Source organism: Macaca nemestrina, chromosome X (assembly GCF_043159975.1).
Source record: "Macaca nemestrina isolate mMacNem1 chromosome X, mMacNem.hap1, whole genome shotgun sequence".
NCBI lineage: Eukaryota > Metazoa > Chordata > Mammalia > Primates > Cercopithecidae > Macaca > Macaca nemestrina.
The window spans coordinates 153,679,456-153,707,022 of NC_092145.1; the positions used below are offsets into that span (position 1 = coordinate 153,679,456).

The 27,567-nt window shown below is 40.7% G+C and overlaps 1 protein-coding gene across 8 annotated transcripts in view; it reads right to left on the reverse strand.

Annotated features, from left to right (window-relative positions):
* Positions 1 to 27,567, reverse strand: part of LOC105478088 (steroid sulfatase) — a 428,088-nt gene that overhangs the window by 312,068 nt on the left and 88,453 nt on the right. For 6 of the 8 annotated variants that reach the window (XM_071089045.1, XM_011735064.3, XM_011735060.3 and 3 more), the window contains 4 exons: positions 10,255 to 10,395; positions 7,217 to 7,338; positions 6,991 to 7,113; positions 4,790 to 5,213 (listed from right to left, as the gene is read on the reverse strand). In XM_071089045.1, the coding sequence (XP_070945146.1) occupies positions 4,790 to 5,213; positions 6,991 to 7,113; positions 7,217 to 7,338; positions 10,255 to 10,395 (810 nt within the window). Of the gene's footprint in view, positions 1 to 4,789; positions 5,214 to 6,990; positions 7,114 to 7,216; positions 7,339 to 10,254; positions 10,396 to 10,872; positions 11,011 to 11,252; positions 11,346 to 27,567 lie in introns of those variants that run through there. The other 2 variants (XM_011735063.3, XM_011735062.3) reach the window with 2 other exon arrangements.

Below are 27,567 nucleotides of genomic sequence, written 5' to 3' on the forward strand. Positions count from 1 at the left end.
GCTGCAATAAGCATCTCCGGGGTTTTCCTTATGCAAAGTCTGAGGTATCGCTTGTCTACCCCTGTAGACCTGGACTCTCCCTTTTCCCTTCTTTGTCTGCCTGCAGGAAGTCATAGTGATCCTGTATTATATGCCACCATACACTAGCCTAGCAAAGGTCACCTACAATGCATAGTTCTGAACCAAGTGCCATGCCCAGGAGGCAGGTGGCCAGCCCTGCAATGCCTGCTTCTGGCTGTGTGGGTTGACCATGGGCACTGATAACTCCGCAATATCTCTGTACAAATAATACTTGAAATAAATGTTCAGGAGTGTGACTGACAGCTTGAAGTCTTCCTTCCTCTCTTAGGAATTGCATGACATCCTTCACCATGCCATTTTGCTGTGAGCAGAATCCGATAGGTTTCTGCAGTCTCTGGCACCTGGGTAAGACAGGCTGTCAGCATGGGCATGACATGATGGAGCTATGGCTACCCACAGACCCCAACGTTTACCCAGGACAGGCACCCAGACTACACGCATATTGCCCAAGAACGGCTCACAACCCCTCCAGCATGTGCCTGTCAGCCCAAACCTGTGAAAATCATGACAAATAGCCCACTTCTTATCTGAATTCTGACAGACCTATAAATAGTTGCTTAAAGGACTTTTAGTGGCTATTATCCATCCCTGGGCAGAAAATTCTTTATTCTTTACATTAATACTTGCTGCTGCTGTACATGTATCTCTCCTATAGCTTCCCTTGGAAATCAATTTCAATAATTTATCTCTTTATAAGTTAAATACATATGTGTGTAAAGCACACACACACACACATATATACACAAACACACACATATGTATTTACATATATATATACAGACACATACACACATACAACACCAAACTATAGATTTTCTTTACTCTATTTTTCTCTGATGAAAATATTAAAATACCAATAAACAGTATACTTCACATCAATGCTTCAAGTACAGACATGCATCATATAGTGACAGAGATATGTTCTGAGAAATGTATCATTAAGCAATTTCATCATTCTGCAAACATCGTACAGTGCACTTACACAAGCCTAGATGGTACAGCCCACTACACACCCAGGCTATATGGTAGAGCCTATTGCTCCTAGGCTACAAACCTGCACAGCATGTGACTGTACTGAGTACTGCAGGCAACTGCAATGCAATGGAAAGTATTTGTGTATCTAGATATATGTACACATAGAAAAGGTACAGGAAAAAATGCAGTATAAAAGATACAAATGTGGCCAGGTGTGGTGGCTCATGCCTATAATCCCAGCACTTTGGGAGGCCGAGGCAGGTGGATCATTCAGGGTCAGGAGTTTGAGACCAGCCTGACCAACACGGTGAAACCCCGTCTCTACTGAAAATACAAAAATTAGCTGGGCGTGGTAGTGGGCACCTGTAATCCCAGCTACTTCAGAGGCTGAGGCAGAGAATCACTTAAACCCGGGAAGGGGAGATTGCAGAGAGTCGAGATCGCACTACTGCACTCCAGCCTGGGCAATAGAGTGAGAGTCTGTCTCAAAAAACAAAAAAGATACAAACATACAGCTGTATAAGGCAGCTCCATTATAATTTCATGGGACCTCCGTCATATACATGGTCCATTGTTGACCAAAATGTTATTATGTGGTACATGTCTGCAATCCAAATTTCATAATAAATTAGCCCCTTTCGTTTACACTTATCTATAACCTTGGGCAAATTCCTTCCACTTCCACTCACATAGCTGTAATATCAAATAATTCTTTTTTAAAATTCCAAGGCTGGTGTTGATTTTTCTCCTTACGAATGTCTGTTAAATATTAATTTGCCTAGAGTCTGCACTAAGTAGGTGTTTGCTCACATGTTCTTTTATTCTTTTGTTGCAGAGTCTGCCCTTTCTCTCCAGCTGTTCATGAGGTTTCCATGGGGCTTTATTAAATGTCAGTAATTTCCAAATGCAGTCCTCTGTTCCAGGTTAACCCAAGCACTGCAACTTTTATCCCTCTGACATACTTAGCTGCTCATAAAATTTCATCTGAAATATTCCTCAGGTTTAAAACAAATTTGAAAATCACTGCTCGCAGTAGGAAAATCACTGCTATATGTTCAGTAAGGCCATTTCATTTTCTTCTTCCTGAAGACATGGGGAGACTACCTCTTAGCCCCATGTCAAGTCAGGGTGGAGATGTGGGGCCTGGTCTACATGCTGACCCCTGGGTCAGTGAAGTAAGGAAAAGTCCTCAAGAGACCCTTCAACTCTTTTCTCCTGTGGATGCTATTGGGAAGGCCATCTATTGAGATTGACAGAACTACAAGATACTAGCAACCTGGATCCCTGAGTCTCCTCATGGAGCAAAGCTTCCCTAGAGCATCACCCAACCAGCAATAGATTTTGCATGGGCAAGAAACAAATTTTCAAGTATGAATCCACTGAGATTTTGTCAGTCTTCACTGACAAAAACAGACCCTGGCAGCAGAAGTGGGATGTTAACCAAAATAAAAACTTAAATTATGTGGTGCTCCCTCAGCAGTTGGGCAGCCAGTACATAGAGTACTCTCTGGAACCAAGTCCCAGAGGCTGAAACTGAGAATACTTACAATGACCAATGACCAGTTTATATATTTCACAGTTAAATGACAATTTAGATTTTAATAAAATCTGTTGAACTGAGAGGTAGTGTGAACTATAAGAACCAATCATTCTATTTTTGTCTCATTTTCAGAGGGAGGAAGTGATACTATCAATTGCAACTTTTGTGTAAGTCACTTCATAGTCTGTTCAGACACCCAAACCATATGTGGGTTTCTGTCAGAGTCGATGAAACACTTTTGTGGTACCAGAGAGATATAATAAAATATACCCTATGATTTATCTATTGCATAATCTGTGATGTTGTGGGTAGCAGGACACTGTTGTACCTCCAGGTGAATGGGTTGCTCCTATGTTGTTTCATAACTGGAAGAAGAGAGTGAGGAGAACCACTGCCCATTTCCAAACTCCAGTAAAGCATCAACTCCATGCCCACAAGATCTGGACATAGGAACACAACATCTTCCACGTGAGGAAATGACAACATAATTTTCATAGAGTACATTACTTTTTACCTTTCTCACCAGCCCTAACTTATGTAGCTTCCACATACCTTAACTATGTATTTTCTTCTTAGACTGAGCATATTTGCTTGTTTTAAAATTAAATCCCTAATATACTTTCCCTTCATCACAATGACTTCCTTTTCACTGTCATTCATTGTTCAATCGAGAGATTCATTTTACAGTTTTGTGTCATGCAATTAATTGGATGACAAACCAATATTACCTATATTTCCTCTATCTCCTTTATAATTTTTAAATCACCACCCAAACTCTCTTTTCAATCTCCCATAGCGTTTAAGTCACCATAAAGACCAAATGTCTGATTTTCAGACGAACTTTCCATTTCTCTTTAAAGTCCTGTCCTCCACAGTATTTGCTTGTTTTGAATAGCAAGTGCTCTTGACATAGGCTCTATATAATATCTGCTTAATTCTATCTACTTATGCTCTCTATATTATGTATTATAATATAGATATATATTATACCTACCTATGTAACTCAGGAATGCTGTCTGCTCCGCTGTTAATGGTTACTCCACTTACAGATTGCAATCCCCAAAACGATAAACTCAATGGGACCCGAAAGACCCAAAAGACATCATTCACTTCACCCAGTTTACTCACAGAGCTTTTTGTTCTGCTTTGTTTGCTCAGAGATTAACCCAAAATATTTTGGATCTTTCCACATTGTTTATATCACAAGGACAACCTCTAAACTAAACATAAGCCATTTTCTTGCCTCTCTTGATGGCCACATTTGAAGATTAAAGACCAGTGGGGCTGGGTACCTGGCTTACACCTGTAATCCCAGCACTTTGGGAGGCCGAGGTGGGTGGATCACCTGAGGTCAGGAGTTCAAAACGCAGACTGACCAAGTTGGTTAAACCCTGTCTCTACTAAAAAGAGAAAAAAAAATTCGCCAGGCATGGTGGCAGACACCTGCAATGCAGCTACTCAGGAGGCTGAGGCTGAATCACCTGAATCTGGGAGATGGAGGTTGCAGTGAGCAGAGATGGCATCACTTGCACTCCAGCCTGGGCAACACAGTGAGACTCCATCTCAAAAAAAAAAAAAAAAAAAAATGGCCCGCAGGATATCTGACACCTCCTTTGTCATCAGCAGACATTATTTTGCCGTGGCCTTTCCAGCCCAGGATGTGGGGAATGTTGGCAAAGACACTCTAAGGAGAGCACACTGCATTGAAATACCTTTCTAAGGCCATTAAACATGTGCTATGGTGAGTGTTGGCTGAAGAAATGTGTTAGGCATGGAAGGGAAAATGTGGCTAGCATAATAATCCTGCTGGTTCTGGTCGGGCGCAGTGGCTCACGCCTGTAATCCCAGCACTTTGGGAGGCTGATGCGGGCGGATCACAAGGTCAGGAGATCGAGACCATCCTGGCTAACACGGTGAAACCTCGTCTCTACTGAAAATACAAAAAATTAGCCGGGCATGGTGGTGGGCACCTGTAGTTCCAGCTACTTGGGAGGCTGAGGCAGGAGAATGGCATGAACCCCGGGAAGGCAGAACTTGCAGTGAGCTGAGATCGTGCCACTGCACTCCAGCCTGGGCGACAGAGCAAGACTCCGTCTCAAAAACAAAAAAACCTCTGCTGGTTCTTCCACCTCCACGAGAAATCACCCAGAATGTTTTCTAACAGGCAGCATCAGAGGACAAGGCAATACCCACCGCTGTATGAACTGGGCCGCCTCCACCGTTAGCCTCTGGGTGAGATTGTCGTAGGACATGGGCTGTTGAATGATCTCATAGTTCCTCATCATGAAGCAGTTCAGGGGCCGGAAGTAATGAAGGAAGCCCAAGAAAAGGGTCAGGATTAGGGCTGCTAGGAAGAGAAGGCTGAAAAAAATGCCTAGAGGCATGCGGAGTAGCCCCAGACAATTGAGTGCAGCGAAGGTAAGGAGGGTGACCCCGATGATCTGCAGGGGGATGAAGACCAGCCTCTTGAAGCCTGTGGTGAAGACGCTGCCCTCTCCGGGCTTGCAGTCTCTCAGATTGGTCAAGGAGATCCCATAGAAATAATTGAAGCCGTGATGTAAAGGGTGGTGACAGAAGTCAGTCTTGCTGTGACAGCTCATTCCAAGGTGCCATTTCCCTGAGAAGACAAATGGGGGATCACTTCAGTCCCAATAAACACACTGATTCAAATCCAAGCTTCTGTTCCCACGCACTGAAAAGGAGGCTCTGACTATTTCATGAAGCTAGCCTTCCCGCTCATAGGACCCTAGAGTTTTTCACTTTTTTTTCCCACAAACGCTAAGGTATTACCTACTCACTCTACCAGAAAATAAGAACTAATTTAGCTATTACAATAAAACAAAACAAAAAAACAAAATCTCAACCAGATAAAAATCCTCTACTCACTCTACCAAGAAATACGAACTAATTTAGTGATTTCAACAAAACAAAACAAAACAACAACCACAAAAACCCCAATCAGATAAAAATCCAAAAAGAAAACTAGCTAACATCTTTAATAGACAGGAAACCACACTTTAAAGAAAAACAGAAGTTTTTTTTTTTCTTTTTCCTGGTCAGATGCTTTTCTGAGCTAGGCCCTTAAAATTAAAGTTTTAGAAGCAACTTAATTTTGTTCCTTGAATGTTAAAAGTGGAAATGAATCCTTACTTCAGAACGTAGCCCTGAGGCATGAGGAAATCACACTCAGTAACTCAGCAATTATTTTAAGCACCTCTGAAAATTTCTTATAAAATGTTAATTAGATCACTAAATTAATGAGTGCCTTACAAAAGAAAAAAATGATAGTTTTTTAACAAGATTTTGGAAGAAAGGAAAGGGTCATTTTGCTCCTCTGAGATTTGCTAGGATTCATTTTATGGCCTGCTTAGATTCAAGCTCTTCATGCAAACAGGAAGGCTTCAATCCTATCTACAGGATAAAATCAGTGGGTGTGTCAACCAAGACAAATTCTGACATAATTTTATATTGGAAAGTAAAATGAAAATCTTTATCAATAGCATGGTGTGTATAGTTTTGTACATTCTCTCTATGTATATGTCTATCTTTCATTTGTTCCATCTATCATCTATTTCATCCATCCAATTGCCTCATTATCTATCTATCCATGCTATGTCATTTTTATCTCCCTGCATCTATTTATCTATAACATCTATCTATCTATCTGTCTATCTATCTATCTATCTATCCATCTGTCATATCTATCATCATCTATTTCATGCATCCATCCATCCCATCTACCTCATCTTTGTCCCTCTCTGCATCTATCTATCTATCTATCTATCTATCTATCTATCTATCTATCTATCTATCTATCTATCTATCTAATCTATTTTTCTATTTCACTATCTATCTATCTAGCTAGTTAGTTATCATCTATTCCACCCATCCATCCATCCATCCATCCATCCATCCATCCATCCATCCATCCATCCATCCCATCTATCTCACCTTTGTCTCTCTCTCCATCTAGCTAGCTAGCTAGCTAGCTAGCTAGCTATTTCTCTACCTATTATCTATCTATCCAACCATTCATCAATGCTTTCTTCCATCTATCCATTCATCCATTCATCCATCTATCATTAGGTATCATCTAAGTATCTATTTATCTATACACACACACAACACACACACACACAACACACACATACACATGCACACACAACACACACACACACACATCTATATATTCGAGTAGTCCAGATAGACTCATTGTGTTTTAGCCTACAAATGAAATCATTTTGTTCCCATTTAAAGTTGTGCAAAGTGTACCAGCAATGTCATCCCTAAGATAACTGTCATGATGTCCTCTCCCGCTCTTTTGCTAACTTTGTCCAAGTCCTCCCTGCCGTTCCCATACCTATAGATGGTTCCCATCCCATAGATGCCCATACCTATCAGTGCTGTTGAATAACCTTGATCCTTCAGAAGCTTAGCAAAGGTAATCTCATTGGTGGGAAGTCCTCCCGAAGAGGCTGTGAAGAGGAAAACTCCAGTGCGGGACCAAGATGCCATTCCTGAACGAGGAAAAAAATCAACCCTTAGGAACCAGGAGATACCTGGAGGTGGGAGGCTGTCCCGAAGGAGACCACAGCCCCTGCGATGCAGATAGGAGGTTACCTGATCGGACAGGGTACCGGCCAGTCATGAAGGCTGCCCTGCTTGGTGTGCACAGGGGTGATGCTGCCAGGTGCTGAGTGAGTTTCACTCCCCCACTGGCCAACCGGTCGATATTGGGAGTCCTGGAACAAAAGAATCATGGCATTTGTGATCATTTTCACTTAATGTTCATGGATTTATTTTTGAGACAGGATCTCACTCTATCACCCAGGCTAGAGTGCAGTTGCGCGATCTCGGCTCACTGCAACCTCCACCTCTCGTGTTCAAGCAATTCTCTCATCTCAGCCTTGTGAGTAGCTGGGACTACAGGCACGCACAACCATGCCTGGCTAATTTTTGTATTTTTTTGGTAGACGCAGGGTTTCACCATGTTGGCCAGGCTGGTCTCAAACTCCTGACCCCAAGTGATCTGCCCACCTCGGCCTCCCAAAGTGCTGGGATTATAGGCATGAGCCACTGTGGCCAGCTCTGTGATAATTTTCAAAATGAAACTGTCTGTGGCTCTTTATAGTGGGAAACTTCTCAATGAGCAAGGGCGAGTCTCGGGTTATGTGGGAGAGAGGCAAGATGAGAGGCAGGGGAGGTGGTGAAGAAGTGATACAGAATCAAGACTCAAGCTGCAACAAAACCATGGAGATGTGTGAATGATGCAGGCGGGGCATCCCCAGAAGGTCCATTCATGCTACAGAGGGCTCTGAGCTCCTGGTCTCACTAAACCCTGAATTAGAAGAGAGAAACCAAGTCTTCAAAATAGGATACTGCAGGGAGGGAAAGAAGGGGTGAATGAAGATGAGGCTTCACTCTTCTCCCATCCACATCTCCCAAGTTACCTCTGTGTCACCAAAGAAGAAATCTCCATGGTCAATCTGACTCCCCTCTCTTCCCAACCACAGCCAATGGGAATTCCACAAGCAGCTTTAATGAGCCCCTGCCTAATTTCCACATGCCCCCAGGGACAGGGAATAATCAGACTCCATGTGCCTCAACCAGTGAGCATCAACAAATGGGTTAATATCCTCCAGGGAAAAGGCACAAATACTACAGTGAAGAAACTACATGCTGTGACTCCCAAATACCCTTTGTTGGCTTATATTTTTATGCTTAATAAAGTCTTATTTATGAGTTCACTTGTAGAGTGATACCTTTTGCAAGATAAGCCATCCTGATGCCTTTCTCTATGAATGGATTGGCTGATCATTTTGGGAAGTCATTTAGCAATTAATATCTTTTAGTTTTTGGACCATACCAAGCTATACCCCACAAGATATATCCCATGTCCTCCACCAGGAATCCAGGTCCCTTCTTCCCTGCCTGGCTTATCATCTGCCATCCTTCAGTTCCAGGTACAGATGGAATTCTCATGAGCCTCCAGCACCCTTCCTTGTTTATGCAAGGGGATTGACCTATATTTGGAACAGTAGTCCATACTCCACCAGACCAGCAGCTTCCTCACTGTAAAGCAATGGCATGGCTAATTGTGCTCCCCTTCAAGATGGCTGCCTGTAGGATGGGAGTATACATCTTGTTCATTGGTCCCATGGCTTCCCTAGACCAATGCCCTTACAGAGTAGTACTGCAGTGATGCATAGCTTGAAGGGGGAAATAATTTCATTGCATCTGTAATGTCAAACTAGTGATCATTTATTAATTTAGTGAATGTGTTTAATTACAAATAATTCTATTTTGCTTTTTTCTTAAAGGGTAAGATGCTTAGAAGACAGAGACTGTTTTTGCATTTGAATTAAATCTCCTAGTATCTATATTGGCCTACAAAAAAAAAAAAAGTGACTATTTTGGGGTGTGATATTACAAAATATAAAAATGAGAAATGTAATTCAGAAATAATGGGACTCTAATATAGAGACCAAGGCAGATTTAGGGTAGATATTGCCATGGATTCTTCCATGGGGCCTTATAGACATTTTTTCTTTTGATAACTGGTAAAGATTTAACCTTAAAGACTTGATTTTAACTTTTTAATTAAGACATCTTGGTAGGAACAGTTATCTATTATCTTAATATATCTTAGGAATATATAATATTAAAGAAATAGATAAAATGAAAAAGCTGCATAAAATCATGATGCTGATAAGAAAAACTAAATTAATAAGATCTATATCACAAATGTATAAAGTGATCTGTAAACATTTTACAAAAGTAGGCAAAAGGTGGGACACTTAAAGTGCCCTCTTAAAATTGCAGATCTTATCCTTGCATATGCTTTTTAAAAATTTAAGCAATGTCATAGGTCAATATACTCTTAAAAAAATAAAAAGCAACATTTGATGCAAAGTTTCAGATTGAAAGTGAGATACATTTGGCTATGTGTTGTGGGAAAGATTTTCCTTAATATAATAATCTATTTAATTTTTGTTTGGTCTGATATGTAATGATGAAATATACTTTCCAAGATTTCTCTTGTTAAGAAGAAGATGAGGAGTAAGAGAATGGCATGAAAAAAAAAATCAGTGTCCCATGGCACTTGGCAATGGGTCCATTCCTGGCTTCAGGTATTGTATTTAGTATTCATATATCCTACAAGAAAGTTCTGGTCCAGTGCAGTGGCTCACGCCTGTAATCCCAGCACTTTGGGAGGCTGAGGCGGGTGGATCACGAAGTCGGGAGTTTGAGACCAGCCTGGCCAACATAGTGAAACCCCATCTCTTCTAAAAATATAAAAAATTAGCCAGGCATGGCGGCACACGCCTATAGTCCCAGCTACTCGAGAGGCTGAGGGAGGAGAATGGCTTCAACGTAGGAGGCAGAGGTTGCAGTGATTCCCAAGATCGTGCCACCGCACTGCAGCCTGGGTAACAGTGTGAGACTACTTCTCAAAAAAAAAAAAAAAAAAAAAGAAAAAAGAAAGTTCTGGTAGAAGCAGACACCTATATCTCAGTGTATCTACATGAAGCCAGGCATGGTTTGGAGGGTTTTGAACGTTTCTACATGTTCTGTGCTCTGTAGATCAACATTAACAATGCCGGGGACTGTTGCCTATGAATACAGCCATGTGTTTACTGAGGAGCTGCATTACCAACCTGAGAGTTTTGTTCCCATAGCACCCAGGATCTCCAATGCCGAGGTCGTCAGCCATCACCAGGATGATGTTCGGCCTTGATGCTGTGTGGCTCTCGGCTTCCCAGAGAAAGAACAGTAGGAGGAAAGGGATCTTCATCTTTCTGTAAAGGACAAGGACACAAAAAGGAACTGAAAGATGCCGGCTCGAGACAAGGTTTTGCTCTGTTGCCCAGGCTGGGGTGAAGTGGTTAGGTCTTAGTTCACTACAACCTTGAAGTCTTGGGTTCAAGCAATCCTCCTGCCTCAGCTTCCCAAGTACTTGGGACTATAGGCATGTGTCACCATACTCAGCTAATTTTTGTGGTTTTTGTAGAGATAAGGTCTTGCTATGTTGCCCAGGCTGGTCCCGAACTTCTGGGCACAAACAATCCTCCTGCCTCACCCTTGTAAAGTGCTAAGATTACAGGCCTGAACCACTGTGCCTTTCTAAGGCACTGTAACTTTCTAAGGAAACATAGAAACCTCTCAAAACTCAGTGTATGGGGTCAACAGCCTGGGGCAGCTCTTTGTGCTGGAAAACGTACAGAGGGAAGAGAATTCATCCATCATCCATGTCTGCCATCCCAACACTCTCTCACCTCACTGCATTTCATTCCTTGTGAGAATAACAGGTGAAGGAATCTTTGGGGAGGATGGCGGCTTGAACACACACAGTGTCTTGCTTGTATGGAGGTCTGTGTACGTGTTCCAGCAGCCTGCTTCCTTTGAGTTCTACCCCCTCTTGTTGAGGAGGATGTGGGCTTTCTACTTCATTTTGCTGTTTGCCTCTCTTCTCACTCTTGCGGTTTTGCTGCCCCACCCTGCAACAGCTTCTCCATTTAGAACCAGAGCTTATGTTGGCAACAAATATGAGGAGGTTGCTCAACAGGTTTCCCAGCCAGAGAGAGGCCTAGCTTGGTTCCCTGGAAGGGAAGGTGGCAGGTAGGTGTGCAGTGTGGTAGCCTGAGGTCTTACTTACTCAATATCAATGTCCTTCTAGTCTTCACATCGGCAGTAGTAGGCAACACCTCTCCCAGCTCCTGGTTCACAGCCTTGAGCCAGGTTCTTACTCTCAAACACTTCCAGAACCAAGTCTCTGCGGCTCTGACCCTGACATCAGGAGACAGAACTCACTACTTTCTCTTTCTGTTTCTCATCTGCCTGGGGAGAAATTTTTATCCTTTATTTTCTCACCGGCCCGGGAAGAAATTTTATGACCTTTATTCTAGGTGGGGGGTCAGGGGTAGGTGTTAATCATATCAGTTCTCTGAATCTTAGTTTTCTTAACTGTAAAGTGAAAGAAATTGAACAATTTTTTTGTTCTATTAAATAATTTTATTTTTATTTAAAAAAAATTTGAGACAGGGTTCTGGTTCTGTTGCCCAGGTTAGAGTGCAATGGTGTGATTATAACTTACTGCAGCCTCCAACTCCTGGGCTCAAGTGATTCTCCCATCTCAGCCTCCTGAGCAGCTAGAACTAGACAGGTGCACACTGCCATGCCTGGGTAATATTTTTTTTGTTTTTATTTTCTAGAGGCAAGGGTCTTACTATGTTACCCAAGCTGGTCTTGGACTTTTGGGTTCAAGTGATCCTCCCACGTCAGTCTCCTGAGTAGCTGGGATGATGGTGAGGACCACCTGGCCTGGCAATTTCTTTCTTTCCAATGTTTACTGAGGAGATAGGGTCTCACTATGTTGCCCAGGCTGGTCTCAAACTACTGGGCTCAAGTGATTCTCCTGCCTTGGCCTCTCAAAGCACTGGAATTATAGGCATAAGCCACCATACACTGCCTAATTTTATTTACTTTTAATTTTTAAAAATGTGTATAGAATTAGGGGGTGCAGTGCAGATGTCTTACATGCATCTAGCGTAGTGGTGGAGTCTGGGCTTTTAGTGTACCTAACTGTTCTCTCCTGACACTGTACCCTCATTGCCGTGTATCTGGGAGCACTAACAATCCAATGTGTGAACTCGCGTGTGAGCTTGACCTCACTCTGCATCTGCTTTTGCCCTCACACCAGCCTTGGTGCATGCAGACAGCTCCCCCAGAGTCACTGAGGACACTGGGCATCAAGGCCAGTGCACACAGTGTGGCAGAATCTCTCCCCTGGCTTTCCAGCAACACCTGTCAGAGTGAGCCATTCCCTTGCTCAGGAATGTGCTCCTCTTTGAACACACTCCCTGAGGTTACTATTGTGTCCCTCTTTCTTCTCAGTCTCTATTTGCTGGTTCTTCCCCATTCATGGACCTCAGAATCAGGATCACACCCCACATAACTACAGAGGCTGGATGGGAGATGGGAAATGGCCTGAGTTTAGCCATCGATATGGGGAGGGAGCTTTGCCAGCCGAGAGCTTGCACCCCTCCTAAAGGATGTCACCCTTGTAGCAACTTCCAATTTTTAACGAGAAGACAGACACACAGATTTGCATGTGCAGTTATATGACCATCAATTTAATAATTTAAACAAATGTGTAGGCTAACTAGGTGCAAAACACTCAAAGAAACAAACAACGACTAAACTTATTTCCTGGCCTGGCGCCACTTCTGAGTGTCCATTGTCCAGTCTGCACTTTAAATGTTGTGAGCCTCAAGACACTTTCTGCTTTCCTGATCTCCTCCCTACCTTTATGAAATACACATGCTGTCTTGGTGAGATTAAATACCAAATGAATGCTTAGAAACACCTAGGTTTTATGTCCAGAGAGACTGTATGCCCAAATACTGAATTAAGATCTCCATACAGACATGTATCTGGTATCTTGAATTTAACATGTTCAAACAGAGATCATGAATATGTAAAAAGCACCCTGCTATTATTATGTAAAACCATTTTTGCCATTGAGTCTAAAGGCCCCCAATTCGGTTTAATCTGGTTAAATGCTAAATACAGATAAAGCTGATGCAAAGTAACTTCTTACTGAATTCCTCAAATAAGACTGCATGAAATAATCCAGTTATACAATGCCATCATGCCAAAGACCTTGTCTATCTTAATGCTTAAGCTAATATTTATGCTTGGAAAGAAATGAGAAATTGCCTGTTTCTTTTCTTTCCTTCTTTTTTTTTTTTTTTTTTAAAGCATGGTTTAAGACTATGGGCTTTACACAACCAAAAGCTGGCATGAACTTAGAGGCTGGCTTGAGAGCAAATCACAACATTCAGATAATATAACTTCAGTTTGAAAAGTTCTTGCAAATCATGCATCCCAATTCTCTTATTTTCAGATGGGGAAACAAAGACTCAGAGAGATTGGCTGGTAATGGTGGCTCACACCAATAATCCCAGTGCTTTGGGAGGCTGAGGAGGGAAGATTGGCGGAGGTCAGGAGTTTGAGACCAGCCTGGGAAATATGTAAGTTCCTATCTCTACAAAAAAATTTAAAATTTTTCTGGGCGTGGTGGTGCATGTCTGTAGTTCCGGCTACTTGAGAGGCTGAGGCAGGAGAATTGCTTGAGCCCAGGAGTTCGAGACTGCAGCGAGCTCTGATGGCGCCATTGTACTCCAGCCTGGTTGACAGAGTGAGACTCCTTCTAATTAATCAATCAATTAAATAAAGAATACAGACTTTCTACAACCAAAACCTGGCATGAATGTAAAGCCTGTCTTGAGATCATATAACAACATCCATATAATATTCAGGTAATATAATATCAGTTAGAAAAGACCAGGCAAATCATGTATCCCAATTCTCTTACTTTCAGGAGAGAAAACAAAGACCCAGAGAGATTCAATGAATTGCCCTAGTCATACTCATAGCAAGCTGTGGTTTCTAGACTAGCACCCAGGACTCCTTATGGCTCTTCTCTCTCAGATTGTCCCTGGAACCCAGTATTTCTAGGGTTTTTCAGCATTCCACATGGTGGAGACTTCAGTGCTTTTCTAATTACTCGAGCAGTTCCCTTGGCTACTGAATAATGCCTGTCATTTCCCAGGGCTCTGTAGTGATGCTTCCTGCTCCTGCTGATAGAAACAGGTCTTGCCTAAAGGACCTCACAACCACTGCCCACCCAGTCTGAGTCCCACCACTGGTGGCTGATGATAAGGATACTGAGCTCCGTCTCATGGGCTCCAGGATTTAACACTGCTAAAGCCCCTCCTGCTGCCAGCTGGTTGGCTCCTGTACTGGTCACTCCTGAAGCTGCCAGTTATATGCTGCTGATGCCCTAAGCTCCTAACATTCCATGTAGATTTCAGTAAAAGCACACTTCACTTTTTTCCCCCTTCGATTAACCTACTACTGCTTGGAACCTGAGAATTAGGTAGACTTCCCTGCTGAGTGATTGATGGACATGGGTCTGAATGTCAACCCATTTTTCTAATGCAGGCTCCCGGGCTGTGACCCATATTGCTTCTCGGCCTAAACTTGGAACGAACCCCTTCCCAACAGGCTTCTTTATCTCAGTAAAACAGACTTTTGTGGGGCTTCCACCTTGGGTCCGAAGACATGTCTGTATCCTGGATAGAATACACCTTAGGCATAGGTTGGGCTGACAACTATAAATGCATGCTATATGCCAATTATGTCTATAAAAATAAGCTTTGTTCCCATTAAAAATGGGTGGTAATTATTTTTTTTAAAGAAGTTCTCCATCCCAGGGGAATTTGGAATGATTATTTAATAGACACAGAGTTTCAGTTTTGCAAGATGAAAATGATTCTAGAGATGGATAGTGGTGATGGCTGCAAAACAGTGTGAACATACTTAATTCCACTTAAAAATGGTTAAGATGGAAAATTTTATGTTATGTGTATTTTGTCACAATTATAAATAGAAATAAATCAAAAAAACAAGTTAAGAAAAGTTCTTATAATGTTAAATTTGAAATGGAAATAATAAAATGAACTTATTAGTTAAAATAATGCAATCCTTTCTCTGACCCACTGGTATTCAGTGAGGCCATGTATCTTGCATTGGCCTTACAGAGACCACAGTATACTTGTTCTGCCTTGATTTGGAGCTCAACCATGTTGATTTGTCTTAGCCAATGGGATGCTATCAGATATGAGAGAAACAGAGATGTTATGCTTGCATGTTTAGCTTGGTCCTGTTGTACTTTTGCCATCACCACAAGAAGCTCTTTCTCTAGTATGTGCTACCTCCCTTTCAGCCTGAGCCCCAGAATAAATGCATTTGTAGCAGACGCAGCCCAACAGGCAGGCTGGTGCTTGTTTGTTTCAGCCAACAAACAAACCAGTGAGAATATACACTGTTGTGTTAATCTCTTGAGCTTGGGAGAGAATTAGTACATGACATTATTGTGGCAACAATTCACTGAGATACTATATTATCTGAATTGACAGTTTGCAAAAACAGACAAAGGGTATGCACTGCAAATGTTGATAGAATACATATAATTAGGGTTCGGAGAAAATCAACAACATTTTGAAGTAGAATTTTTTGGGTTTGTTTTCATGTGTGTTCACCTTGTCTTCCCATTAAGTATTTATAATCCCTCAATTTTCTTTAGCAGTTCTCCCCCATGGCCCTGTGAGTGAATAAATATTCACTAAATCACTTAATTGAGCCTTAGTAAAGGAGTACACACAAATGGAAATTACCCAGGATAATGGGTTCCATTACAGGTCATGAATGGTATTAAACCAGGATTTCTCAACCTCTGCACTATTGACATTTGGGGATGGATGATTTGTTAGTGTAGGGGCCTGTCCCGTGCATTGGAGGATATTCAGCACATCTCTAGCCTCTACCCACTATATGCCAGTAGCATGTATAACTCCCCTCAGTTATGAGATCCAAAGATGTCTCCAGACTCTACCAGCCATTGCTGGGAGAACGGGAGACAAAAATTTCCCCTGCTTGAATACTACTCTATTACAGCAAAAGAGGAAGCTGGTGTGAGACAGTAGACATTTAGTAATGAGAGAGAACTCAGTGTCAACTATGTTTTCCTCTTAGCTCCAAGAGAAGTATTTTTTCTTACAACATCCTATACAGTTGTTCCATACAATCATCAACTCTATGTTCTTACAGCTGCACTCTTAGAATGTGAAGTATTTTGAGAAGCATGATATTTTTTAAAGAAGACAGAGTAAATGTGGGAAGCTATGTGACCGGCAGTCTGGGGGTACTTCCTTCACACATGACACTACTAATCATAGTCAATCACCTCTCTCCCTCCTGATCCACTCAATTCTTCTTATCTACATTGAGTTGGTACTTTTGTTATTCAGTTAGATTACTAAACTTTGCAAAGTGATTGAGTGATTGACTATCTTACTCTTATTTATTCAAATAAATAGGGCAAAAGAGTTTTTTGTTTGTTTTAAGTCTCTTCACTTTTATCTCCTTGGGAGACTTAAGTCCATGGGACTAATTCTAGAATTCAAGGATGTGTTTGATGGTCACATTCACTTTCTATGAGAGAGGAAAATGTTTATATGAAAATACACACACACACACACACACACACACACACACTTGCTATATTTAGATTATTCAGCTCAGCTCTGTCATTAACTATTACCATAGAATTATTTTATGTGACACACTTATGTTTTATTTATAATTTATGACATTCATTTGACATGAATTCTATACAAAGTCTGAAATGAAATGATTTAGTCCCTGGCATAGGCCTTGCATCTTTTCTCTTTTAAAATAGGGCAGAAATAAAACTACCCCTTATCTCATCATAAAATTATTATTTTGCAGCTAAAGATCTGTAATGGCTTCACGCTGGCCTAAGACACAGACTGAGAGTGTAACTAATGGATCATCTCCTTCCTGGGTGAGAATTATCATCCCTTAAACATCATTAACATAAAATCCCATGCAATACCCTGCTACCTTCCTTGCAGACTGCGAACACTGTGCTGGGCAGGACCCACAGCTAAGTTGAAAGCCTCTCCCAAATCTTAACTCCTTAAACACAAATTTGGTAACAAAGAGTGAACAATGGCTTATCTTGTGAACAGGTTTTCTAAGGCTAGGCTCAAGATGATGTGTGCTCTAACAAATGTTCTTTTTATTAGAAACACTATCCCTTTCTTGGAGCAGCCATTTTGAGACAATTCTTCATTGCGTTCAACATCTGTTAATTCTTTGGCTGGCAAATCCAGGCTCTAGCCCCACATCTGTGACAGAGAAATTGCAAATATGAGCAAATATATCTGTACAAGTGCTGCATGCTTCTGTTTAAACAGCTAGGTGAATGTAATGAAGGGTGAACTCTCCTACCTTCAACACTGCGATCCTAACAATGGACCTCATATTGGAGTGAGGTGAGGAAAGGCTGAAGAATAAGAGAAGGGCAGAGATAATTTGGAGAGGCCAATCTTTAGCCCCCATCCCCAGCTTGCATATGACTTATCTGGGGACACCGTCTCAGATTCCTTGCATGGGAGGAAGTTCCCCTTTTCTTATCACTGTGCATTTCTTTCTCAGCACTAATGATACAAGCAAGTGCAGTTTTAGTTATTTTGTGTTTAAGCTTCCCTGCTGCACTGGAAGCATTCTGCAGCCAGGAAGAAGTCTAAGTGCCTCCTGGCTATGTACCTACCATCCTCTCTCATGCTTGGCACACATAAATAGTCACTATTTGTGGACTAGGCAAATGAATAAATAATGACAGAGAAGGGTTGTAAATCTGAGATCAGATTATTGTTCCCCTTCCTAATTAGACTGTAGACACCATGTGAGCAGGGGCTGGTTAAGCAAGTATCAAAGAAAGCCACATTAAATCAAAAATGTATGTTTATTCTGTTTAATTAAAAGGCCCTCATGCCAGTTCAACCAGAGAGGAAATTAAGCAGGGCCATGCACTATTTTTTAAATGGTTGGAAGTTTTTACGGGGCACAGAGAAGGCTCAAAAATTAGCATCCGTCTTTAAATATGAAGAGTGAGACACACTAGAGATTTTTAAGATAACTGAAAACACCATTAATAATGCCCATGAAAAGCTCAGGGTTGGAGCATCGGGGTCCCTAAGTAGATTTAATGGCTTACAAATCCATAACTAATACCAGGAATTTGCAAAAGAGTGAGTTTAATAACCTCCTGTCCCCATAAGAGTGCAACATATAGCATTCATATCAGAGAAGGCTAGAGCCAGGAGGCTGTGTTCTGTGTCTCTGCTTCATTACTAGGTTCCTGTTTCACTTCATACAGGAAATAAATACATAGCTTTTCTTATTTTAAAATAACAGCTTTTCGAGTGCTTAGTATGTACCAAGCACTGTAACTGCTTTGCCTACTTCTTAACTAATTTCTCCTGTGTGAAAAAAATAACATGGGAACACGTTTTTATCATGAGTTGATATTTGACTTACGGAACTCAGATTTTGTTAATAGTGTTTCTCAGCCTCAACACTATTGACATGTGGACTGGATGAGTCTTTATTGGTGGGGAGCGGGGCTGTTCTGTGCATTGTAGGATGTTTAGCACCATCCCTGGCCTCTACCCACTAAACCCCAACAGGATGCTGTCCCCACCTTCTCTGTTCTCCCGTAGTTGTGAAATAAAAAATGTCCTCCAGATATTGCCAAATGTCCTCTGGGGAACACAACTGCTTCCAGCTGAAACCACTGAGTTAGTGCTAGCATGTTACCCACTCTATCATCTGTAGAATTTTCACCTTCTGGACATAACAGAATCGCAATTCATTCCCTCTGCTCCTATATGTAGGCAGACCAGCATCTACCCAAGGATTTGGAAATGCCAAACCATTTGAGTAGGTGCAAATTTCTCATTTGTACCCACAAGTGCACCTCCAATGTTAACAGACAATGTTTCTCAGGTATAATATACTTCCGCAAGCTATGGAAGCCCTTAAATTCCAATGCACATAGGCAACCACCTCCAAAAAGGCTCTTCAAGGAAAACATTAGGCTGCAAGCATTCCTTCTTCTCATGCCTTCTAAGTTGCTTATTCTGTCACTTGTCCATGTGGCAAATCTTTTGCTACCTTACATTTTTATCAGGAGTTATACTCTGCACAACAGCATCATGTTCCTTGCCTGTCTGAACCCCAAAGAATCCTTACTCCTACACATTGGTCATTGGGAGCCATACCCTTCTTCTTTTTTTCTTAGACAGTCTCACTCTGTTGCCAAGGTTGGAGTGGAGTGGTGTGATCTCAACTCACTGCAGCCTCTGACGCCCGGGTTCAAGCGATTCTCCTACCTTAGCCTCCCGATTAGCTGGGATTACAGGTGCCTGCCACCGCACCTGGCTAATCTTTTATTTATTTATTCATTCATTTATTTATTTATTTATTTATTTATTTATTTATTTTGTTAGTAGAGATGGGGTTTCGCCATGTTGGCTAGGCAGGTCTCGAACTCCTGAGCTCAAGTGATCCACCCGCCTCGGACTCCCAAAGTGTTGGGATTACAGGCGTGAGCCACCGCTCCCAGCCTGGGAAACAAACTTATCTCTCTCTCCCCTGACCTACTTCCAATAGTCCTCTCACCTCCCTCCCTTTTCGGGATCTCCCCCTTTCATAAAAAGCAAACGCAGATCACCACGATTCTTCCTGAAAGATAACCAACCCAAGGAATGTGATAGTCTCTGTTTTTGTTGCAGCTACTCTCTCATTCCTAACTCTCCTTAGTTCTCTTTTTGGTGGCTTTTATTCTCTGCTTGTCAAGAACTAGCAGAATGAGAGGAAAAATAAGAGTCAGAGCTCTGGCCTCATCTCAGGCCACCAGCTATGTGTCTTTAGGAGGCATGTTCTCCTTGTGAATCACTCTTCTGCACATCACCCTAAGATGTCACCTTGACCATGGGGGAGTCACTTGGGATACTAGCAATAAAAGGTTTCCAAAATGCAACCAGATGCAGTAGATTACACCTGTAATCCCAGCAGTTTGGGAGGCTAAGGCAGGAGAATTGTTTGAGCTCAGGAGTTCAAGATCAGCTTGAGGAACATAGCAAGACCCCATCTCTACAAAGAATTTAAAAAATAGCTGGGTGTGGTGGCACATGCCTGTAGTCCCAGCTAATCAGGAGGCTGAGACAGGAGGATGGCCTGAGCCCAGGAGTTTGAGGCTGCAGTGAGTTATGATTGTGCCACTGCACTCTACTCTGGGTGACAGAGCAAGACCCTGCCCTACCTGACTCCCAGAAATGTTTCCAAAATAATAAAGGGCTAGACAAATGTAACTTATTAGGATCATTTTAGTCTAGCTACACCTTTCCAGTGGAAAGCAATTCACTGACAATTCAACCAAATCCATTTCAATTCCACAAACACAGGGCAAAACCTAGAAAGATGACATTATAGCAGTCCTATGGTGGTTCTATGATTGTATGAGACACACAGTCACCCTGCAAGACTCTAACAGGTCAAATGAGGAAACCCACAAGTACAAAACCCACTAAAGTGGGCAGTGGAGTCAGAAATGCAGTTTCTGCTATTCAGGTTTTCATTCTCTCTCCCCTGCTTGCTAGCAGTGAAACCACAAGCTATATATTTAGCTTGTTTTCTTTTCTGTAAGAGAGGAATAATAATACAAGTATTATTTTGAGGATAAAACTACACACTTAGGGCCTTTTTTATTTTTATTAATTAATTAATTTACTTATTTTGAGACAGGGTATCACTTTTTCACCCAGGCTGGAGTGCTGTGGCGTGATCACAGCCCACGGCAGCCTCAACCTCCCAGGCTCAAGTAATCCTCCCACCTCAGCCTCCCAAGTAGCTGGGATTACAAGGGCACAGCACCATGACCAGCTAATTTTTATTTTTATTTTTTTTTATAGAGACAGGGTCTCTCCTTCTGGGTTCTTAGTACTTATTGATTCAGCAAGGGAATCATAGTAAGAGGCCATAGTTGTTCATTATAGTTATTTAATAATATTAAGTTACTATTAACTTATAAAGTTCTTATTATTTAAAGTACAATTATTAATAATAAAATGTTATGTAGAGTATAATAAGTACAGTAATAGAGTTTTGAACAAAAATGTGGTCGGCCAATTAAAAGTGGCCCCAGTGACTTCCTTTCTGGTATTCACATCTGATACATTCCCCACCTGTTGAGTATGGGCTAGACCTAGTGATTTACTTCCAAAGAGTAGGATATGGAAAAAGTGATGAGATGTCACTTCTGTGATTGGGTTGTAAAAGATTATGACTTCTATCTTGCTGGCAAACTAGATATTGCTTGCTGGCTGTGGATGAAGTAAGTGGCCATTGTGGAGAGACCCATGTTATAAGAAAAAGAGAGAAGGGTCCAGCCAACAGGTGGCAAAAAAATGAGGCTTTCAGGTGAACATCCTGCAAGGAACTAAGTCCTGCCTACAACTATCTGAATGAGCTTGGGAAGAGATCCTGCCACTTTTGAACCACAGATGAGACCACAGCCATGGCACCTGAAGTAGCCTGAAAGAGACCTAGAAGTTGAGGAGGATCCAGCTAAGCTATGCCTGGATTTTTGACCCACAGAAACAATGAGATAACAAACGCGAGTTGCTTTGAGCTGCTAAGTTTTGGGGTAATTTGTTACACAGTAGTAGATAACTCCAATAGCTTGAGGTGAGGAGTTCAATGTTGTCAGTGAGGACGGGAAAAAAGCTCCCCAGGACAGCAGCTCTGAAATGTCATGTTGAATTTATTTTAAGAACATGTTTCATTAGTAATGAGTCTCAGAATTTATATAAGCAATTTAAGGACACATGTCTCAGCTCAGCAACCATGTAAAAATAAATTTTTGTTTTATAACTGAAAGTTGAAAGCACCTGAATTAGAAAAGGGCATTTAGGGTAGCCCAAAGGGAAATGGCTAAAAAAGAGATTAAATAGAGCAAAATTCAGGCTCTGTATGAGCACTAACTAAAAGCTCACCAAAAAAAACTAGCTATTTAGAGACCTACTTTGGACTATTGCACTTTGTGATTTTTGTACACAAAAATTGATTTTTTAAATAAATGTTTTGTTGTATTTTTAGTATTATAAATGTACAAAAGAGAAAGCATCAACCAGTCACTCAGAAAGCCACTCAGGTAATATGGGTGTGTTTCTCTCCGTGTTCTTTGTTTTCTATCATTATTGTATAAGTTGCTGATGTTGCAGTATTCCTACAAACTGTGTGCATTGATTGGTTGGTTATTTTTTCCATGCAAAACTCTGACTGTGAGGTGGAGGAGAGGTCAGGATAAATCATCATGATCAGACATGGAGGGCATTTACCTTTTTTCTTTCTTTTATTTTAGGTTGGGGGCATTTATCTTTATTCGGAAGTGATGAAGCAGAGATTGAGGACACGAGGGGTGACAGGCATGGTTTTGTTACACTCCCGCAGGCATTCTGGTTGCTCCCTGGCAGAAGGGTTGCGCATAAACTGGAGTGGATCCCACGACAATGGTCATAGCCCCCCAAGGAAGCTGGTCCAGACTAGCACAGGGGCAGGCGGGAGAGAACTGGAGAGAACTGAGCCGATTTTAGACACAATCAACACAAGCTGGTAATTGCCTGGATGTGAAGTGTCAGAAAGAGGCAACAATCAATGATGACTTCAGCCTTGCCCCTTGGAAAGATACTGGTCCCATTAGCTGGGTAGGGAACAATTAAAAATATTGGAGGATTAAGATTATGAATTCGTTCCACACCAAGATGCCACCATAGAAGGGATCCATTATACACACACACACACACACACACACACACACACATATCTGTGTGTGTGTGCTCCTTGGAGAAGATTCATTTCCATTTTCTATGCTATGTGGTGAAAGGGTTAGTTCAGGTGCAGACCATTTTATTGAAATTGAACCCAATAGGATAAAAGCCCATTAATAATTTTTCATGTCTATATTAATCTCTGAATCATAAAATGATTTTGGTTAGCTCAGTGTGACAGCATATCATTCATTATACCTCCAAAATGTGCCCGGGGGTAGATATTATCAGGACTAGGATGAGAAATACCATCTAGCCCAATTAAGAAGGTGTGAAAAATTTAAGTTTGTTAGGAGCCACTTAAGGCCAGTCAGGGTGGCTCATACCTGTAATCCCAGCAATTTGGGAGGTCAAGGCAGGTGGATCACTTGAGGTCAGGAGTTTGAGACCAGCCTGGTCAACATGGTGAGACCCCATCTCTACTAGAGGTACAAAAAATCTGCCGGGCGTGGTGGCACATGCCTGCAGTCCCAGCTACTCGGGAGGCTGAGGCAGGAGAATTGCTTGAGGCTGGCAGGCGGAGGTTGCGGTGAGCTGAGATAGTGACACAGCACTCCAGCCTGGGCAACAGAGTGAGAGGGACTCGGTCTCAAAAACAGTGACACAGCACTCCAGTCTGGGCAACAGAGTGAGAGAGACTCGGTCTCAAAAAACAAAAAGAGCCACTTAGAATCCCACTGCATATAAATTATTACCAGCAGAAGTAATTGGACTTTGCTTTTTCTTTCCTACAAGCCTGGCTTAGAACAAGGTATTGATAAAGAGGTTTCACAAAATTGAAACAGAGTCAGTTGACATAAAAGTATTTAAAAATTAAATAAAGCTGCTCCACTCCAAAATATGAAGAACACGGTACATTAAATTCTGAAAAACTGCATAATTTTCCCTTTAAAAATTATTTTTCTGAACAAAGTTAATTTGGCAAAAGAGCATGAAATTTTTTTTTTTTGTGGAGAAAGTAGCTATTCCTAGAACAGCATTATTAGGAAGGAGAAAGACAAAGGAACATTTTTATAACTAGAGATGTAATTATATTAAATTTGTTCATTAAAAGAAAATTAACAATGTGCTTACATAACCGAAACTTTACCACAGCAAAGAAAATGTTCCTGATCTATTTGCTCAACAGGGAAGAAGGCTTATTAAAAACAGAGAAAAATTTGCACGACAAACAATATTTTTTAGAAGAAAAGCAGCTTTGTTCAATCCAAGGTATGTACAGTGGTGAAATTTGATTCACAAAGTGCTACTATCCAACAAAGGTCCTGTTTTAAATCGATAAAGAAAAATAGTCTGACATGAGGACAGCAAAAACCCATTCTGAAATTGTGTCTAAACAGACTTTTCTATAGATTTAAATACCTATTTAAATCACTTGTGATTTTTCTAAAATAAATGTTCACATTTTACTGATTTAGCGAATCTGTTTCTATCATTTCAATACAATCAATTATACCTAGCATAGTTAAATTCATTATAATATACAGAGTATTAATAAAATACTAATTATAAAAATTATGTTTCAAAAAGTAAGTCTTGCCTAACCTATTTGTTTACATTTGAAGTCTTTAGAAGGGTTTGGGGCACACTAAATGTTGCATGTGTGAAGATTCTATTGGCTCCTGCTGATTTTTTAATTTTTTAAATTAAAAAAAAATTTTTTTAGAGATAAGGTCTTACTCTGTCACCCAGATGGGAGCACAGTGGTATGATCACAGCTCACTGCAGCCGTGAACTCCCCGGCTCAAGCAATCCTCCTGCCTTAGTCTCCTGAGTAGCTGGGACAACAGGCATGCACCACCACACCTAGCTAATTTTTTAAAAAATTTTTGTAGAGATGGGTTCTCGCTATGTACTCCAGGTTTATCACAAACTGTTGGAGTCATGAAATCCTCCCACCTTGGCCTCCTGTGTAGCTGGGATTACAGGTGTCAGCAACCACTCCTGGCTTTCTCCTTATTTTCCCCCTTCTCTGTTATTGCTCCAGTTGATGCATCATGAGATGGAGGGGAGGACACTGAGCAATGGATCCAGAGATGGCGGCTGCCATCCTAGTGCTGCTGCTAACTAGCTGTCAACATTGGACATGTCACCCATTCTTTGCAAGTCTCTGTTTCTACAGCTGTACAATAAAAAGGCTCCTATCATGTCTAAAACCCTTTGATGTTTATGCCTCTATAATCTGATGCTTTTTCTCTGAATCTACTTGGAGCTAAGGAGATGGAATCAGTGTAAATGTCCATCAATGATGATTGGATATAAACAATGTGCTATATATATATATATATATATATATATATATATATATATATATATCACACATTGTGTGTATACACACACACCATGGAATACTACTCAGCCATAAAAAAGAATGGGCTCATGTCTTTTGCAGCAACATGGATGAAACTGGAGGACAGTTCATCCATGTTGCTGCAAAAGACATGTAAACAATGTACTCACATAACAGGAACTTTACCACAGCAAAGAAAACGTTCCCTAGTGAAATGATTCAGAAACAAAAGTAAAAAAGCTCATGTTCTCACTCACAAGTGAGAGGTATACAATGAGTACACACAGACAGAGTGGAATAATAGACATTGAAGACTATTGAAGATGGGAGTGTGGGAAGCAGTGAAGGAGAAAATACTACTTATTGGGTACAATGTATATTATTTGGATGATGGGGGCAATGGGTACACTAAAAGTCCAGACTTCACGACACAATATATTCATGCAACACAACAGCACTTGTACTCCTAAATCCATAAAAATAAAAAATAAGCAAATGCTAATCTCTTCCACAAACACCCTCACAGACACACTCAGTAATAATGCTTTACTGGCTATCTGGGCATTCCTTAGCTCAGTCAAGTTGATGCATGAAATTAACCATCACAACATACAATGCAATATTATTCTTACAGTATTATTCTTGCAATATTCTTAACCTTACAAAATGAAGAAATCTTGCAATATGCAATAACACAGATGAACTTTAAAACATGTTGAGGCCAGGCCTGGTGGCTCACACCTGTAATCCCAGCACTTTGGGAGGCTGAGGTGGGTGGACCACTTGAGGCCAGGGGTTCAAGACCAGCCTGGTCAACATGGTGAAACCCCGTCTCTACTAACAACAACAACAAAAAGTGTGTGTGTGTGTGTGTGTGTGTGTGTGCATGTTTGTATTTAAAAGGCCTTCATGTTTTGTTGTTTTGTTTTTCTCTCCTAAGAATTTTTTTTTTTTTTTTTTGAGCAAAACTTTGGTTTTTTGGGGGGTTCTGCCCAGAATTGAGAAATCTAGTTAAAATATAGATAGTCCTTATCTAAATAAAATTGGTCTCCTTATGCAATCATATAATAGATTTGTGTAATTTTATGTTTGATTTGCTCAAAGAAAAATAAAAGGATCTCCCTCTAGCAACACCAGACCTTTTCTCTCTCTACCTTATGATGTAAATTTGCTGTTTGATTTTTACTTGAGTGGTTTCCTTTAACATGCAATTTTAAGGCTATTTAGCTGACAACCACCTAGGGCTGTAAAACAGGTTATCAAGAATCTGAAAGTCTAAGATAGAAAAAGAAAAAAAGAATGGTCTTTATGGATCTATAAAATGTACTTCTACTTGCATACCTAATGCGTCCATGTATTTATGCGTTGTGTACACAATGTTTCACTACTAAAAATATATAAAAGAGCTCTAATTAATTGGCTTGAAGAAAAATAAAAGCACTTAAATACTTTATCAGGAAAAAAAGGGCTAGTCAAATGCTTTTTCAAGTTGATATAACTTAAGTAAAACCTTTAATAAATAAGCTAGCTTTAAAATTATTGCTAAGTAATATTAGAAATTTCTTAAGAATTGTCAGCATGTATTGTTTGCATTTATTAATTAAGCAATGTCATACTTATCCCTGTCAAATACTATAAGGTGCCAAATTTTGGCATAGGGGTTAAAAACTAAAAACCCAGCCCAAAACAGAATGACCTTTGCTTGTGTAATTTTTAATAAATAAGACATTGATATTGGTTTAATGAAAATAGCTACATCTTGAATTATTCAGTAAAATTACCATAACTTCTAATCTTGTGGCTTTAGGCAGTCTAGTCCACAGGCAGTAAGGAGGTTTGTTTTGGGAAAGGGCTGTTATCATCTCTGTTTCAAAGCTAATCTATAAACTAAGTTCCTGCCAAAGTTAGTTTGACCTATGCCCAGGAATGAACAAGGACAGCTTGGAGGTTAAGAGCCAGATGGAGTCAGTTAGGTCAAATCTTTTTTCACTGTCTCAGTTATAATTTTGCAATGGCGGTTTCATAACTTTAAATCGTAACTATCACAGTCTTCATAAAAAATCTAGGTAAACAATTAAAATAAAATAATTAGGTAAATGTAATAGGATAAATACTTGGAAACAAATTGGCCATAATTTAGAATATAAAGTTATATTAAATTAAATAACAGATTTCATTATTTGGGTATTTTCCAATAAATATATATTATAGAAAAACATTCTTGCTGAAAAAAAGGTGAACATGTTTTGTCTAATTCAAAGCTTATCTAAAGGTTATATATAAAACAAGGTAAAAGGAACCAGAACACAAAAAGAGCTAGCACATTCGCATTCACAAATGTGTAATAACCAACACTG